This window comes from Emydura macquarii, unplaced genomic scaffold, assembly GCF_026122565.2.
Source record: "Emydura macquarii macquarii isolate MOO-44397 ecotype Brisbane River unplaced genomic scaffold, CSIRO-AGI_Emac_v2 contig_2383, whole genome shotgun sequence".
Lineage (NCBI taxonomy): Eukaryota > Metazoa > Chordata > Testudines > Chelidae > Emydura > Emydura macquarii.
In genome coordinates this window covers 1-15,151 of record NW_027132520.1, presented here as the reverse complement: position 1 = coordinate 15,151, position 15,151 = coordinate 1, and the positions used below count along the sequence as shown (strand labels likewise).

Below are 15,151 nucleotides of genomic sequence, written 5' to 3'. Positions count from 1 at the left end.
AACTGGAAAACTTGAGCAAATCAGAGAAAAAACCACAGAGACCAAAAAAAAAAAAAAAAAAGATACTGAAACAGATGGAAGGACACACTAAGAGACAAGGAAATGGTCTTAAAAACAAATATTTGTCTAAACTATTTACAATAATTCTTTAGATCCATTTTTATCAGGTAAATCCATTGGTGTTTCTGACAACACCAAACGTTTCAAGTCTCTGTGAATGAGAATTCCTTCCTAGATTGTTCTAAACTTGAACCCTTCCTGAGCCCTTAGCACTAACTTTATAGCAGAAACAGGAACTCACCAGAATCCCATGAAGCAGAGAGAGGAAACCTCCTTACTGTAACCTGAGAATCAGCGTATGAATCTCACATCTGACACTCGCAGTGCTGGACAGGGACCTTTATGATCCCCCGTACAGTCCCTGTGGACTCTCTGGTTGGCCAGGACTTGAGGACAATTCCCAGCGCTCTGTGGGCAGTGGGAGCAGCAGAAAATAGACCCCGGAGAATTAGACCCTGAAGAATTTCAGTCCAAGAGCCGCCCCTGAGAGTGAAGAAATGAGTCACTGATAAGAGAGGCTCAGATTGTCAGGGCACCGAGTCTTACAGACTTGCTATTGAGGACTGGCACTGCTAAAAGCCCAGAGAGAAAAGAAGAGCCAAGTCTTAGACGTGCTTATTTATCTATCAGCATTTCTGTGCTGCTACTCTTTGTCATAGAATCTGAGCATCTGCTGCTACTCTCGGCTGATGAGCCCTGTGCTCAATCTCCCGCCCTGGTATTTACCCCTCTGATGTATTTATAGAGAGCAATCAAATCTCCCTTCAGCCTTCTTTTGGTTAGGCTAAACCAGCCAAACTCTTTGAGTCTCCTCTTATGAGGCAGGATTTCTATTCTGCAGATCATCCTAGTCACCTTTCTCAGCACCTGTTCCAGTTTGAGTTCAGCTTTCTTAAACATGGGGGAGCAGAACTGCACACACTATTCCAGATGAGGTCTCACCAGCGCCTTGTGTAATGGTACTAACACCTCCCTGTCTCCTCTGGAAATACCTCGCCTGATCCATCCCAGGACTGCATTAGCTTTATTCATGGCCACATCACATTGGTGGCTCATAATCATCCTACGATAAACCTATACGCCCAGGTCCTTCTCCTTCCAACTGAGGAATACCCAGCTTATAGCAGAAATTCTTGTTATTAGTCCCTAAGTGCATGACCTTGCACTCTCCACTATTAAATTTTATTCTGTTTCTACTTCCACTTGTAACCTCCCTCCACTCTGACAGTTCACCTTTCAGTATGACCCGTTGTAGTCTCCCCATTAACCAGTCCCTTATCCACCTTTCAATTTTCATATTAATCCCCAGCTTTTCCAATTTAACTAATAATTCCCCATGTGGAACCATATCAAACGCCTGACTGAAATCTAAGTTAATTAGATTCACTGCATTCCCTTTGTCTAAAAAATCTGTTATCTTCTCAAAAAGGAGATCAGGTTGGTCTGGCACGATCTATCTTTTGTTAACCCATCTTGTTTGTTTTTTTCCTATTACTGTTAACCTCAATGTCCTTAACTACTTTCTTTTTCAAAATTTTTTTCAAGACCTTGCATGGTACTGAGGTCAAACTAACCGGCCTGTAGTTACCAGGATCACATTTTTTCTCTTTCTTAAAAATAAGAACTATGTTAGCAATTTTCCAGTCATACGGTACAACCCCTGAGTTTACAGATTTATTAAAAAGCCTTCCTAATGGGCTAGCAATTTCATGTGCTAGTTCATTTAATATTCTTGGATGGAGATTATGCAGCTACCCCGATTAAGTCTCATTAAGCTGTTTAATTCTGGCTTCTACCATGGATGTGGTGATTTCTACCTCCATATCCTCATTCCCATTAGCCACCCTACCACTATCCCCACACTCATCATTAGCCTCATTAAAAATCGAGGCAAAGTATTTGTTTAGATATTTGGCCATACCTAGATTATCCTTAACATTCACCCTTTCCTCAGTGCTTAGCAGTCCCACTTCCTCTTTCTTGGTTTTCTTCTTATTTATACAGCTATGGAACCTTTTACTATTGGTTTTAATTCACTTTGCAAGATCCAACTCTACTTGTCTTTTGACCTTTCTCACTTTATCTCTACATGTTCTAACCCCCAAGAGGTCGCTTTCCTTGCTGATCATCCACATCTTGCACTCCTCTAGGCTTTCTGCTTTCTCTAAATCACCTGTCTGAGATGCTTGCTCATCCAGCTTGGTCTATTTCTGTTTATCCTTCCATTTATTTTGAACTGAATTAGCTCATGGTCACTTGAACCAAAGCTGTCCCCTACAACCAGTTCTTCTATGATGTCCTCACTACTCACCAATACCCAATTCTAAAATGGCAACCCCTGTTGTTGGTTCAGTAACTATTTGGTGAAGGAATCTGTTAACTCTCACAGCCAGGAAAATCTGGGCCCTATTATTACTACTAGAACTTGTCCTCCAGTCTATATCTGGGAAGTTAAAGTCTCCCAGAATCGCACAGTTCCCAGTAGTATTTACTTCATTAAAAGCCTTAAAGAGGTCTCTATCCATGTCCAAATCTGATCCTGGTGGTCTGTAGCACACCCCAAGCACTATCCCAGAGGAAACTCTAGTAGTTTTGTTCCCCAATGTCAGTTTTACCCAGACAGAATCTGTCTTATCAATTCCATTACTTCTAAATTCTTTACAGTCTATCTCATCATTCATATACAATGCTACTCCACCACTTTTGCCTTTATATCTGTCTTTCCTAAACAAGATATACCCTTCAATACTTGTATACCAGTCGTGACTACTATTCCATCACGTTTCTGTTATCCCTAAAATATCTGGTTTCACTTCCTCTATCAGTAGCTCTAGTTCTGCCATTTTGTTGCCCACGGTCCTCAAACTGGGATGCAAACATCTTAATTTTTGCTGTTTGGCTTTGCTCACTTTCCTTACCTGATTTAGCAAAGTCATTCTACTGCCAATATCGCCTATCAGACTGGTATCTACGCAACCCTTCCCCTTAATGTCCATTCTGCTCCGCACTGCTGTGTCCTTTCTTACTTCCTTTTCCTCCCTCTCAATGCTAAAACCAGGCCTGGAGATTACCTGGGCATCTCCCAGCCATCTCCCCCAACTCCCTAGTTTAAAGCTCCCTTTATCAGTTGTGCCAGCTTCCATCTTAAAAGTGCATTTCCCTCCCATAGCATAGTGCTGTGGCCTTCCTTGGAGCCGGGGACTAAGGAAGGGTCCCTCTGCCTCCGCTGGACAGAACCAGCCCCTGCAGGCCCAGCCACCCAGAAGGCCCAAGGCTGGCAGTATAAGAGACAGGCCCAGAGCTCAGTGGGGAGAGAGCCGCTGCCGGAGGCAGATGTGCCGTCGCACCAGCTGCAGCCAAGGCCTGAACCAGGCCGGGCCTCTGCCCCAAGAGAACGCCTCCCAGAGCAGAGGCCCCGGGAACGGCCCAAGCAACCAACCGCTAAGGGCTGGTTGGGCCTTCAGGGCCGCTAGACTGGCCAAGGCCTACAGGTCCCAAGGACTGGGCCAGGCCTGTGGGCCCTTGTGATGGGACTGAGCCCCCTGAGACAGAGGGCTGGGAGATCCCCTCCGAGGCCAACGCCAACCTGGAGGAGCTGCCAAAGGCAGAATCCCTAGAGACAGGACAGGATCTGGAGGAGCTGCCTAAGGCCGGGCCATCTCCCACACTCTGTGACCTGGAGGAGTTGCCCCTCGCAGAGGAGCTCCCCGCCTTGTCACCGCTGGACAAGGAGGGACTGGTGGGCCGACCCCGGGCCGTACACCCCAGTGATCCCGAGGACCCGGGCGACTCAGGTACCTGGGGATACGGGGAGGAAGTGGCCCAGGGATAGCCACAGCCACTGGCCTGAATCAGGGGCGGAACCACTCCGTCAGCGTGTTGCGGCAGGAGCCCCGCTCACTCAGTGGTGAACGCCTTTGCCATTGGGCTGGGATGCAGGGGAGACAGGTGGGCCTGCGTTCCCCTCCCCTCTTCCCTAGCCAACCGGGGAGAAAGTGATCTCCCTTGTCCGTGCAACCAAGGGGACCATAGACTGCTCACTCACCTGCCCTGCCTAAGGGCCAGGGCCATAGACTGCTTGCTCGCCTGCCCTGCCTAAGGGCTGGGGCCATAGACTGCTTTGACAGCCCGCCCGTGGGATGGCCGGGGGCTACAGACTCCTAACAGACTGCTAATTCCTCTTAGCAGAGGCGTTGTGGCCTTCCTCGGAGCCTGGGACCGAGGAAGGGTCGCAACGCCCCAACTGGGTTGTGCTGCCCGCCTACACCTCCGTACTCAGGTGAAGTCAATCCCAAGAGAACTGTCCTCTGCCCATGAATACCTCCCGGTGACCAGACATCACAAAGCCCTCCTTACAGCACCACTGCCTGAGCCATCTGTTGATCATCAGAATCTTGTCAGGCCTTTGTTGTCCTCCTGTAGGGACAGGCAGAATCCAACTGGAGAATAGAATGATTATTCCCCTCTATTAGGCATTGGTGAGGCCGCATTTAGAATATTGTGTCCAGTTTTGGGCCCCCCACTACAAAAAGGATGTGGACAAGTTGGAGAGAGTCCAGCGGAGGGCAACAAAAATGATTAGGGGGCTGGAGCACAGGACTTATGAGGAGAGGCTGAGGGAACTGGGCTTGTTTAGTCTTCAAAAGAGAAGAGTGAGGGGGGATTTGATAGCGGCCTTTAACTACCTGAAAGGGGGTTCCAGGGAGGATGGGGCTAGGCTGTTCTCAGTGGTGGCAGATGACAGAACAAGGAACAACAGTCTCAAGTTGCAGGGCGGGAGGTCTAGGTTGGACATTAGGAAAAAGTTTTTTACTAGGAGGGTGGTGAAGCACTGGAATGGGCTACCTAGGGAGGTGGTGGAATCTCCATCTTTAGAGGTTTTTAAGCTGAGGCTTGACAAAGCCCTGGCTGGGATGATATAGCTGAGGTTAGTCCTGCTTTGAGCAGGGGTTGGACTAGATGACCTCCTGAGGTCCCTTCCAACTCTAATATTCTATGATTCTATGATCACCTGAGCCTCCATTTCCTTAAGAGTCCTCCCCAGTGTGGCATAGTCTCATTCGATACGTTCCAGATAGAATCTAGCTATGTCATTTGTACCCACATGAAGGACAATCAGTGGATTCTTTCCTGCTCCCATTAGGATCCTCTTCAGCCCCAGGTCCGCATCCCGTATCTTAGCACCTGGCAGACAGCACAGACCTTCTGTTCTCCGGATCAGCTCTGGTTACCGGCCTGTCTGTTCTTCTCAGCAGACCTGCCTTTTCCTGGTGATGGTGCAATTTTATGGCCTGTCCCCTGTTCTTTCTGGCTGAAAGACATCTCGTCTACTATTCTACTTTGCAATCCTCTGCAATCGTTCCAGTATCCTGCTGGGGCTCTTATTTGGTGGTATCTCCTTTGGCTCATCCTCTCTTTGTATAGGAAAAGCTGCTCTTCTCTTCTTCCTTGCCCTCCCACCTTCAACAACCACCTGCTGTGCCCTTTCTTCATTTTCAGCTCCTCAAACCTGAGCTCTCTTTCTCCTTCACTAGCCCATCTTGGCCTCTGCCGGGTTCTCACTCTCACATGCTTCCACTGGCCACTGTCCTCACCCAGCAGTCTCCCCTCAGAGTTTGTTGGTCCTGCTTCCGTCTGCAGGTCTGGCTTTTTCCCTTCAGCCTCCACATTCCTTTGCTCCATCACCTGCTCGAAAGCCCTTCTAAACTCAACCAGAGTTTCCACCTGCATCTCCAACTCTCGAATCTTCGCTTCCATCAGCTCTATGAGGAGGCACTTCATACAAACGAAGAACTTTTGAGGTACCACCTCCAGGATCATGTACATTCTGCAGCTTCCACACCCAGTCATCTCCATTGTCTCTTCCACTGCCTGAGTGACTACCACTGCCGCCTCTGAATCTGTCATAGCCTTTCCCCTCCTTCCTGTCAGTGAGAGACGCTAAAACGAAAACCTCACCAAAACAATCCCCAACGAGCACCAACAATACCAGAACACCACAGACCCCTCTCCTCAAACTCCCCTTGCAAACACCCCTGTTTTCAGCTCTGTTTGATGGCTCCTGTGCTGGTGCCTTATTGAGTGGCTGGCCTTATAGGGATCCTAATAAGGGAATTCCCACCCCCTGATTAGGGTCAGCTATGACCTGGCGAAGGTACTTGCTACCGCCCTGATAGCACATTCCACAAGGGCACAAGCTTCTTCAGCAGCATTCCTGGCACAGGTCCCGATCCAGGACATCTGCAACATGGTCTTCAATCCACATCTTTGCATCACACTGCACCCTCACTCGGCAAGACTGAGACAATGCTGCATTTGGCAGAGCGGTTCTGCAGACTGCGTGCCAATGAATGCCGATCCTGGCTCCTGCACAAGGGTTGAGAGTCACCTACTCTGGAATCGACATAAGCAAGCACTTGATGAAGAAAAAATGGGAACACAAATGCTGAAAGGCCTTCACGGGAGCCACAACTACTGCTTAGACTCCCTGGTCATCGTCTCCTGCTCTAGAAGTGAGAGAATCCACGTGGGAGAGTAACCCCAGCAATGCACTGATGTTGGAAAAGCTTCAGACGGAGCTCACACCTTGAAAGGCCATCAGAGACTGCACCTGGGGCAGAGTCCATCAAATTCTCTCCCTTTGGGGCATTCAGGGTTTTGCTCTGCCCTGGCAGATGGAACTGTTGATCAGGAGAGATTACTAGCACAGGCTGACAAGGGTGAGAATGGCTCTGAGCTGGGCTATTATTGCTGGCACCTCTGTTTGGAAGTGTAGAATGGCTTTTCTGTAAATAATACAATTATTTATCTGTGACAATACCTAAGCAGGATCCAGAACAGCAGCGATCCTTTATGTCCTTGCTTCAGTCACAGTTATGGCCTGTCCCCACTTTGCTCTCTTTTAGTTATTAACACAGATATCTTGTTTCTTTCCCATCCTGTTTACACTTTAATTCAACTCTGTAATGCCCTTTTCAGAAGCATCGGGTGTTTTGAAGCTAAGATAGCTGTACGGAGCTCTCTGAAAATTAAACAGCCCGGGCTCTGATTTGACCGTTTATGCTTCCCTCCTCCGCTGGCATTTGGAGGTGTACATGGAAAGAGACACACTCCTTGATATTTTTCTCCATGGTGGAGATAGATAGCTGAAAACTTATTATCCCTTTGGGCTCATCGTCGGTATCGTTCTCCTAGTGGTTCTCTTTCTTGGATTTTCTCTTTTATGTTTAATGTCTTGTTGCTCAGTATTTAGGCTCATGGCCTCCATGTGACTCCTCCTGGGGTTCAGGGCGAGACTTCCATTAGATTTAGAAGTGTGAAGGTTTTTACCCCTTCACTCTTCTCCCGTATTGCAGGTCTTGATGTATCATCATAAGCCCAACCAGGAGGCCCCCTCGGTATTTTATCTGAGGTCCCCTAAGGTGAGCTGTAACTTCGTAACGTCATTCAGTGCCTTTCTCTTTCCAGTTGTAGTTGCTAAGCCTTGACAGCTCTGCACTTTGTGCCTTCCTACGCTCACTGCCATGTTCTCTGGCTCTTCTCAAAATCTGCTCACTTTGCTCCAAGTAGTGTAATGCTAGTATTATGTTTGTTAGTACTGGGTGGGGGCATAATAAATGTTTCTGAGTCATCTCACATCTTTAGGAAGGTACAGAAGGCATGCTTTAGAAATGGAATGGCTTCATCTTTGTCTCCAGTTTAAAGGAAATTCCAAACCAGTATGTTAATTCTTCTTTCATGTTCTCTCTCTCTCTTCTACCTTCTCTGCAGGGTCCTTTCTTCTTTCCAGCAACTTATTTTTACTCGGTAAGCATGTTCCGAATTCCATGCACTGCCTCAGGCCTTTTTCTCGCAGCTATAGGATGCTGAACAATTTCAAACCCTTCTGAAAGACTCATTTCTGGCTTGGATTATATTAGACTTGCCTAATAACCTCACACTTTACTTCTGAGAGTTCCCAAGGAGTGGAAGTGCCTTTGTTAAGACATGGTGTAGGAAGGCATTGTGGCCTTCCTTGGAGCCTGGGCCCCAGGAAGGGCCGCAACACCCAGGCCAGAAAGGAACAGATCCAGCAGGCCAGTATAAAAGTATAAAAGTCTAAGTATAAAAGGCAGGCCCCACAGCTCAGTAGGACACAGGCTGCCGCTGGAGGCAGATGTGCCGTCCTGCCAGCTGCAACATAGACCTGACCCCAGCCAGGCAGCCGCCCCAAGCAACCACCTTCCTGGACAGAGGTGCCTGAGACAGCCCGACTTACCAAGCTCCAGGGCCTAGGTAGGACCTCCGGGCCTCAGTGACTGGACCGGGCTACCGAGCCGCAGGGACTGGATAGGGCCTCCGGGCCCCAGTGCCTGGACCGAGTCCCCCAAGGCCTGTGTGTGCGAGATGCCCCCTGAGGCCAGCCCTAACCTGGAGGAACTGCCTGATGCCGAGCCCCCGGAGCCCTGTGACCTGGACAGAGGAGCTCCCTGATTTGCCGCCGGTCGATGAAGAGGGACTGCTGAGCCTGCTGCGTGCTGAGTACCCCAGTGACCCCGAGCACACGGAGGACACAGGTACCTGGGGACCAGGGGAGGAAGTGGCCCAGGGCAACCATAGCCAGTGGCTGAGTCAGGGGCAAGACCCTGTCGGCGTGTTGTGGCAGGAGCCCCGCAGATTCAGTGGCAAAGGCATTTGCGACTGCTGGGGCCCTGGGCTGAGACGCAGTGGACGGGTGGGCCTGCATCCTCCTTCCCTAGCCACGCCGGGAGAAAGGGTTCTGCCCTGCCACTGCAGACAGCGGATCCACTCCATATCTGCCTTGTCCTGCCAAAGGGACAGAGGCTATAGGCTGCTTACCTGTCTCACCCTGCCTGAGGGGTTGGAGACTACAGACTGCTCACCTGTCTCACCCTGCCTGAGGGCCGGAGGCATTAGACTGCGTTAATTGCCCCGCCTGTGGGAAGGCCGGGGGCTATAAACTCTTAAACAGACACAGCTTATTCCCCTAAAGGAAGGCGCTGTGGCCTTCCTCTGAGCCTGGGCCTGATGAAGCATCGCAATGCCTGTCCAGACCATGCCACTGGCCTACACATGGTCTTAGAAACTTAGGTGGGTGGGCTCTCTCTTTACAGGGGTTGGGGAAATCCTACACTTGAACACACTTGTAATGGAGTCCCTGACCACGCTGTCTCGAGAGCCTGTTTCCATTTTCTCTCATCTCTACCACGCACAAACTGCCCTTTTTTTCTCACATGGGTGGGATATGGAAGTTGTGCAAGTTTGGATGTTGTTGCCACTTTAATTGATTAGCATTTGTGCTCCCATTTTTCCTTCTTCAAGTGCTTGCTCATCTCGATTCCAGTGTAGGTGACTCCCAAGCCATTGTGCAGGAGGAGGGATCGGCGTTCATTGGCACGCAGTCTGCAGAACCGCTCTGCCAAACTCAGCATCGTCTCTGTCTTGCCGAGTGAGGGTGTTGTTTGATGCAAAGATGTGGATTGAAGACCATGCTGCAGATGTCCTGGATTGGGACCTGTGCCAAGAATGCTGCTGAAGAAGCTTGTGCGCTTGTGCAATATGCTGTCAGGGCGGTAGCAGCTCATAACTTCGCCAGGTCATAGCTGACCCTAATTAGGGGGTGGGAATTCCCTAATTAAGGTCCCTATAAGGCCAGCCACTTAATAAGGAACCAGCACAGGAGCCAGCAAACAGAGATGAAAACAGCCATATGTTATGGTCAGTGCTTCCCCATGGAAGGATATTGCACTGAGGGGTTTATGACTAAGCTGGGGCAATCTGTGCTGCCCTCTGTCAGAGAGGCTATCGGATGGGTGGGACTGTTACTCAGTGTGGAAATACTACTACTGAAACAAGGATGCACAAGAGCCTGTCCACGTGCACGTCTGGGTCTCAGGGATTCAGCCCGGAGCTCATCAGCCGGGAGCAGCAGCAGATGCTCAGATTCTATGACAATTGAGCAGCAGTATAGAAATTATGAGAAATAAATGAGCACGTCTAACCCTTGGCTGTTCTTTTCTCTCTGGCATTTTAGCATTGAAGGACAACTCAAGCTAGTCTGCAAGTCTCAGTTAGCCCTGACAATCTGAGCCTCTGCTATCAGTGTATTTTCTCTTTACTCTCTGGAGAGGTTCTTACGCTGAAATTCTCCTGAGTTTATTTTCTACCCCTCCACCTGCTCACGGAGCACAGGGAATTGTCCCGGAGTCCTGGCCAATCTCAGAATCCTCAGGGACTGTATGGGAGAAACATAAAGGTCCCTGTCCAGCACCGCAAATGTCATATGTGAGATTCGTACACTCATTCTCGGGCCGCAGGAAGGAGATTTCCTCTCTCTGCTGCGTGCAATTCAGGTGAGTTGCCTGTTTCTGCAATAATGTTAGTGCTAAGGGCTCGGGAACGGTTCAGGTCAAAAACAATCTGGGCAGGAATTCTCCAGCATGGAGACTTGAACTGTTTAATATTGTCAGAAACATGAAGGGATTTAGAATAGGAACGAAAGATTTATTGTAAATATTTTAGAAAAATATTTGTTTTTAAATTCATTTTCTTCTCTCTTACTATGTCTGTCTATCTATCTCAGTATCTTCCTTTTTTTCAATATGTTTAGTTTTTCTCTTGTTCGTCCAAGTTTTCCAATTCTGGAACTTTACTGCCATGTTAATAAGTGTACAAAAATCCTCTGCATTTGATATCCGTGATACCCGAGATTTCACAACACGAATGGGTCACACAGGGCTTTACAGACTGGCCAGATTCTGCTCTCACCTTCTGCCTTCAGTGGCTCACTTCAGATTGACACTGGTATCACTAAGAGGAAAATCAGGACCCCTGTGTTTTGAAATCCCCATCTTTCATGTCCAGTCTCAGGAAGTCTCATAAACTGGGGATCTTCCCTCAGACTCTTTCAGCACCCTCACAGAATAGCTCTCGCAGCTGCAGGACCTAAAGCCTTGATTTTCACGGCAGAAAGCCTAAAGTTCAAAACTAAGGATAACATTTTGGTCCCATTGATACCAGTAGCAAAATTCCCATCAGGGCCAGGATTTCACCCCAAATCCACATAAAAGGACTTTAGTAAATGGCCTGATTTTCACCGGCCATGAGCCTCCAGTGACTTCAGCTGGAGTCGTCCTGCAGCCTCTAAGGATGTGTGAGCTCATCTGGCCCAGAGAAGAACCGAGAGGAGAGTAGCTGAAATGTTAAACTCATTGCTTAGAGGTTCTAAACAAGTAGGGTAACGATCTCTTTCGGTGGCTGGTGCGGTGCTGCTCTCTCTGTTCTCCTGTGTCTCTGGTTCTATAGAGGATGAGAAGCACCAAAATTCAATTAAAATAAAAGCATGTTTCTGGCTGAGAGGAAACCAGGCAGTGTTGGAAATCTGACTGGGGGGAGATCCAGGAACACTTGATGTCTATGTGGGAGGGAGGGCGGATGTACATTCCTCAGGACCCAGATATTATAGGGTCTCGTCATTGTTTTTCTCATCTAAAATGTTCATCCACACAGTGTCTCACGGGATGCCTCGGCCTTGTGAAAAACACACCTAGAGTATCACTTCCCAGGCTCTAAAGTCACATGAGACATTTCCCGCCTGGGACTAAATTCAGCACTTTCATAAGTAAAAAAAAATGCCTTCAGTTAAGCTCAGGCAGGAGCTTCCAGGTAAAATGCCTCCAGCTGACTCCTGTATGTGCTGCAGGGACATGTTAACAGATCTCCAGGCAAAAGGGACCACTGTGATCATCTAGTCTGACCTCCAGTATAGCACAGGCCAGAGACCTGCCCCCAAGGAATTCCTAGAGCTGAGCTTATAGAGAAACATCCAACCTTGGCTTAGAAAATCTCAGTGTTGTAGAATCTGCCATGACCTTGGTAAATTGCTCCAATGTTTAATTAGTCTCTATATTTAAAAGTTGTACACCTTATTTATATTCAGTAATTGTCTGACATCAACTTCCAACCATTGGACGGTGTTATACATTTCTATGCTACCATGAAAAGCCCATTATTCAATATTTGTTCCCTCTGTGGGGACTTGTAGACTGTTATCAAGTCACCCCTTCATCATTTCTCTTACACGAAGTAGATTGACTGAGTTCTTTGAGTCTATCACTGTAAAGGAGAGTTTCTCATCTTTTAAACATTCTTCTTGTTCTTCTCTGAATCCTCTCCAGTGTATCAACATCCAATATTATCCCCTCACTCACCCCGTTCCCCAAATCTTGTTCAGTGTCACTGCTTCCCGCGATAGAGACCCCATCACATAAGCATCACCTACCTTCTTTGTTCTTAGACGTATACATCTACATAGCTAGATTAGAACACATATTGTTTGCTTCAACCCAGTTTTCCAACCAGTCCCTATTGCTCTGAATCAGTGACCTGTCCTCTTCCTTATTTAGCTTCCCCCGATTTTTGTGGAATCTGCATGAGAAGGTAAACAGCTGGTTTGCTGGCAAGTGTCTCTCCTTACCCCTGTCAGTTAACAAGGCAGAATAAGAAAGCCACTGTTCTTGGTATGTCTCAGAGAAAGCTGGGTGCCTTTAAGAAAGTGTCTCACCAAAAGAAACAAGGGAAGTTAGAGAGCACACAGTCCCAGCCTGGCATGATAGTGTCCGTTTCCATGGGGTAAACTTGGCTCCTTTTCAAAAGAGCAATAGCATTGTGGATCCATCTATCTATGGTCTATCACATCCAGTGTCCTCTCTTTGACAGAGACAAAGCTAGTGGCTGCTGAAGAAGATGTTGAGGGGATAACCTAACCTTCTTGATGCTGTCATCTTAAGACCTACAGCCAGAGATTGCCTTGTGCCCTGAAACTTGCGGGTGTACTGGCTTTCCAAGATATTTATTTAGCTGTATCTATTGTAATAAAAGATTTAATCCACACAAATATCCTAACCCCATCCAATTCTTGCTTAGCTCCTGGCCTCAACTTCATCTTGTGGCAATGAGTTCCTCTGTCTAATTATGCACTGAGTGAAGGAAGCATTCTTTTTGTAATGAGTGTTGAATTTGCCATTTTTCAGTTTAATTGAGTAGCCTATTGAACTTGTGTTATGAGACAGGGAGAACACATGCTTGAAATACTCTCTACCAGTCAGTATTTTATTGACTCTTCTCAAATCCCCTCTTATTCCTCTACTTTCTAAGGTAAGAACCCCAGTCTTTTCAACCTCTGTCCCTGTGAGCCTTTTCCCAGGCCCTTCATCATTCTGAACTCCTCTAGTTCTGCAATATCCTGTTTGAGAAGGGTGCTCAGTACTGCACAGAGGAGTCCAGAGGAGGGTGAAACATTGACCTCACGGCATTGTACATTTGTATTATTCCCCATCCCACTCCTCCTGTTTCCCAACCTTTTCCTTAGATTTTGGCCATGCTGGCACTTTGAGCAGGGTTTCACAGAGTCGAGTACCGTCACACCATGTCCCTCTCCTGAGTTCATAGAGGTAAATTAGAACCTTGTAAGGAGTTAAAGTTTTTCCCTCCAATGGGCATATACTTTGCAATGATTGCATTGAATGTCATCTCCTGTCATGTTGCTTGTTCACCGACCTTGGATGTCTGAGGCCATCTCTGGAATGGACAACGGCCTAAATAATTTGTTCCTTTATGCAAATGTTACCATCTCACTGCTCAACCCCCTTTCTAGACTGTTACTAACTAAAAATTTAACATGCTATTTGTTAGCAAGTACCTAACCCCTCTCACTGTGCTTCTTTCCCCTCACAGGCATCCTGAGCATTTCGAGGCTGAATAGCGCATTGGCCACCTCACATGTCCGAGCACCAGCCTCACCCCCTCCGACCACGTCAGCATTCATCCTAAATGGCATCCAGGGATGGATGCTGCCCACATCTGGATTTCCATCCCTTTCTCTATGTTCTACATCATCAGCCTGCTGGGAAATTTCATGATTCTGTTTGTTGTTGGCAAAGAGCAGACCCTGCACAAGCCCATGTTCCTGCTGCTCTCCATGCTGGCGCTCACAGACACTCGGTATGTCTACCTGTGTCATGCCGAAGGCACTGTGCATATTTTGGTTCCGTTACAAAAGCATCACTGTGGATGGCTGCCTCACCCAGATGTTCTTCTTTAACACGGTTGCTGCTATGCACACAGCCGTCCTTGTGATAATGGCCTTCGATCGCTACGTCGCCATATGTCACCCTCTGAGATACGCCACCATCCTCACCAACACACGAATCGCTAAGCTAGGGCTAGTGGGTTTGATTCGATCTGTTCTCTTGGTTCTGCCGGAGCCCCTGCTTCTGCGGAGACTGCCATTCTGCGCCAACCGTGTTATCCCCCACACGTACTGTGAGCACATCGCTGTGGTGAAGATGTCTTGTGGGAATACCAGCGTCAACCGGATGTACAGCCTGGTGACAACATTAGTGATCATCGGGTTAGACCTGGCACTCATTGGCCTGTCCTATGGGCTGATAATCAGGGCCATCCTCAGGATCTCCTCCAAGAAAGCCCACCGGAAAGCCCTCAACACCTGCACAGCCCACATCTGTGTGATGCTGGTGACTTATACTACCAACCTTTTCTCCGTTCTGACACACAGGTTCGGTCAGGGCATCGCTGACCATGTTCACATCCTCTTGGCCAACCTTTATCTCCTTATGCCCCCCATGCTCAACCCCATCATTTATGGGGTCAAAACCAAAGAGCTTCGTGACAAAATGGGAAAATACACCTGCAGAATGTGATCGTCTGGGGCCACTGACTCTAAACATGTGTGACAGGAGAGGAAAGGATGTCTCCTCGTTAATCAAGGGTGCTCTGTCCCAATTTGGCTGAGCTCAGCCTTGTGGCAGTTCACAGTTTCAAGTTCCTCACGCCTAATGTCTTATCACTGCATCACCAAGCACTGCCCTCTCCATTGCGAAGTTCCATCTCTCCATCACCTGATCTCTTCCAAAATCACTATCGTCCTCAAGTCCCACACACCCTGTCACTTAGCCTTTATGTGATTTTTAGACCACCAGCCCTGGTGGCTTCTCATATGTTGTCCGTCGTATTTTTCCATCAGTATGGTTGTTGATTCTCACCATTCCTCACTCTCCTCCATCTTTGACTC

General features: G+C 48.0%; 1 protein-coding gene across 1 annotated transcript; it reads left to right on the top strand.

Moving 5' to 3' along the window:
- The first annotated feature begins 8,485 nt into the window (after positions 1–8,485).
- Positions 8,486–14,780, top strand: LOC137161851 (olfactory receptor 52P1-like). The gene is made up of 3 exons (XM_067561361.1): positions 8,486–8,615; positions 13,902–14,061; positions 14,120–14,780. Exons 1-3 carry the CDS (start codon positions 8,486–8,488, stop codon positions 14,778–14,780), a joined length of 951 nt encoding a protein of 316 aa, XP_067417462.1.
- Positions 14,781–15,151: the final 371 nt, after the last annotated feature.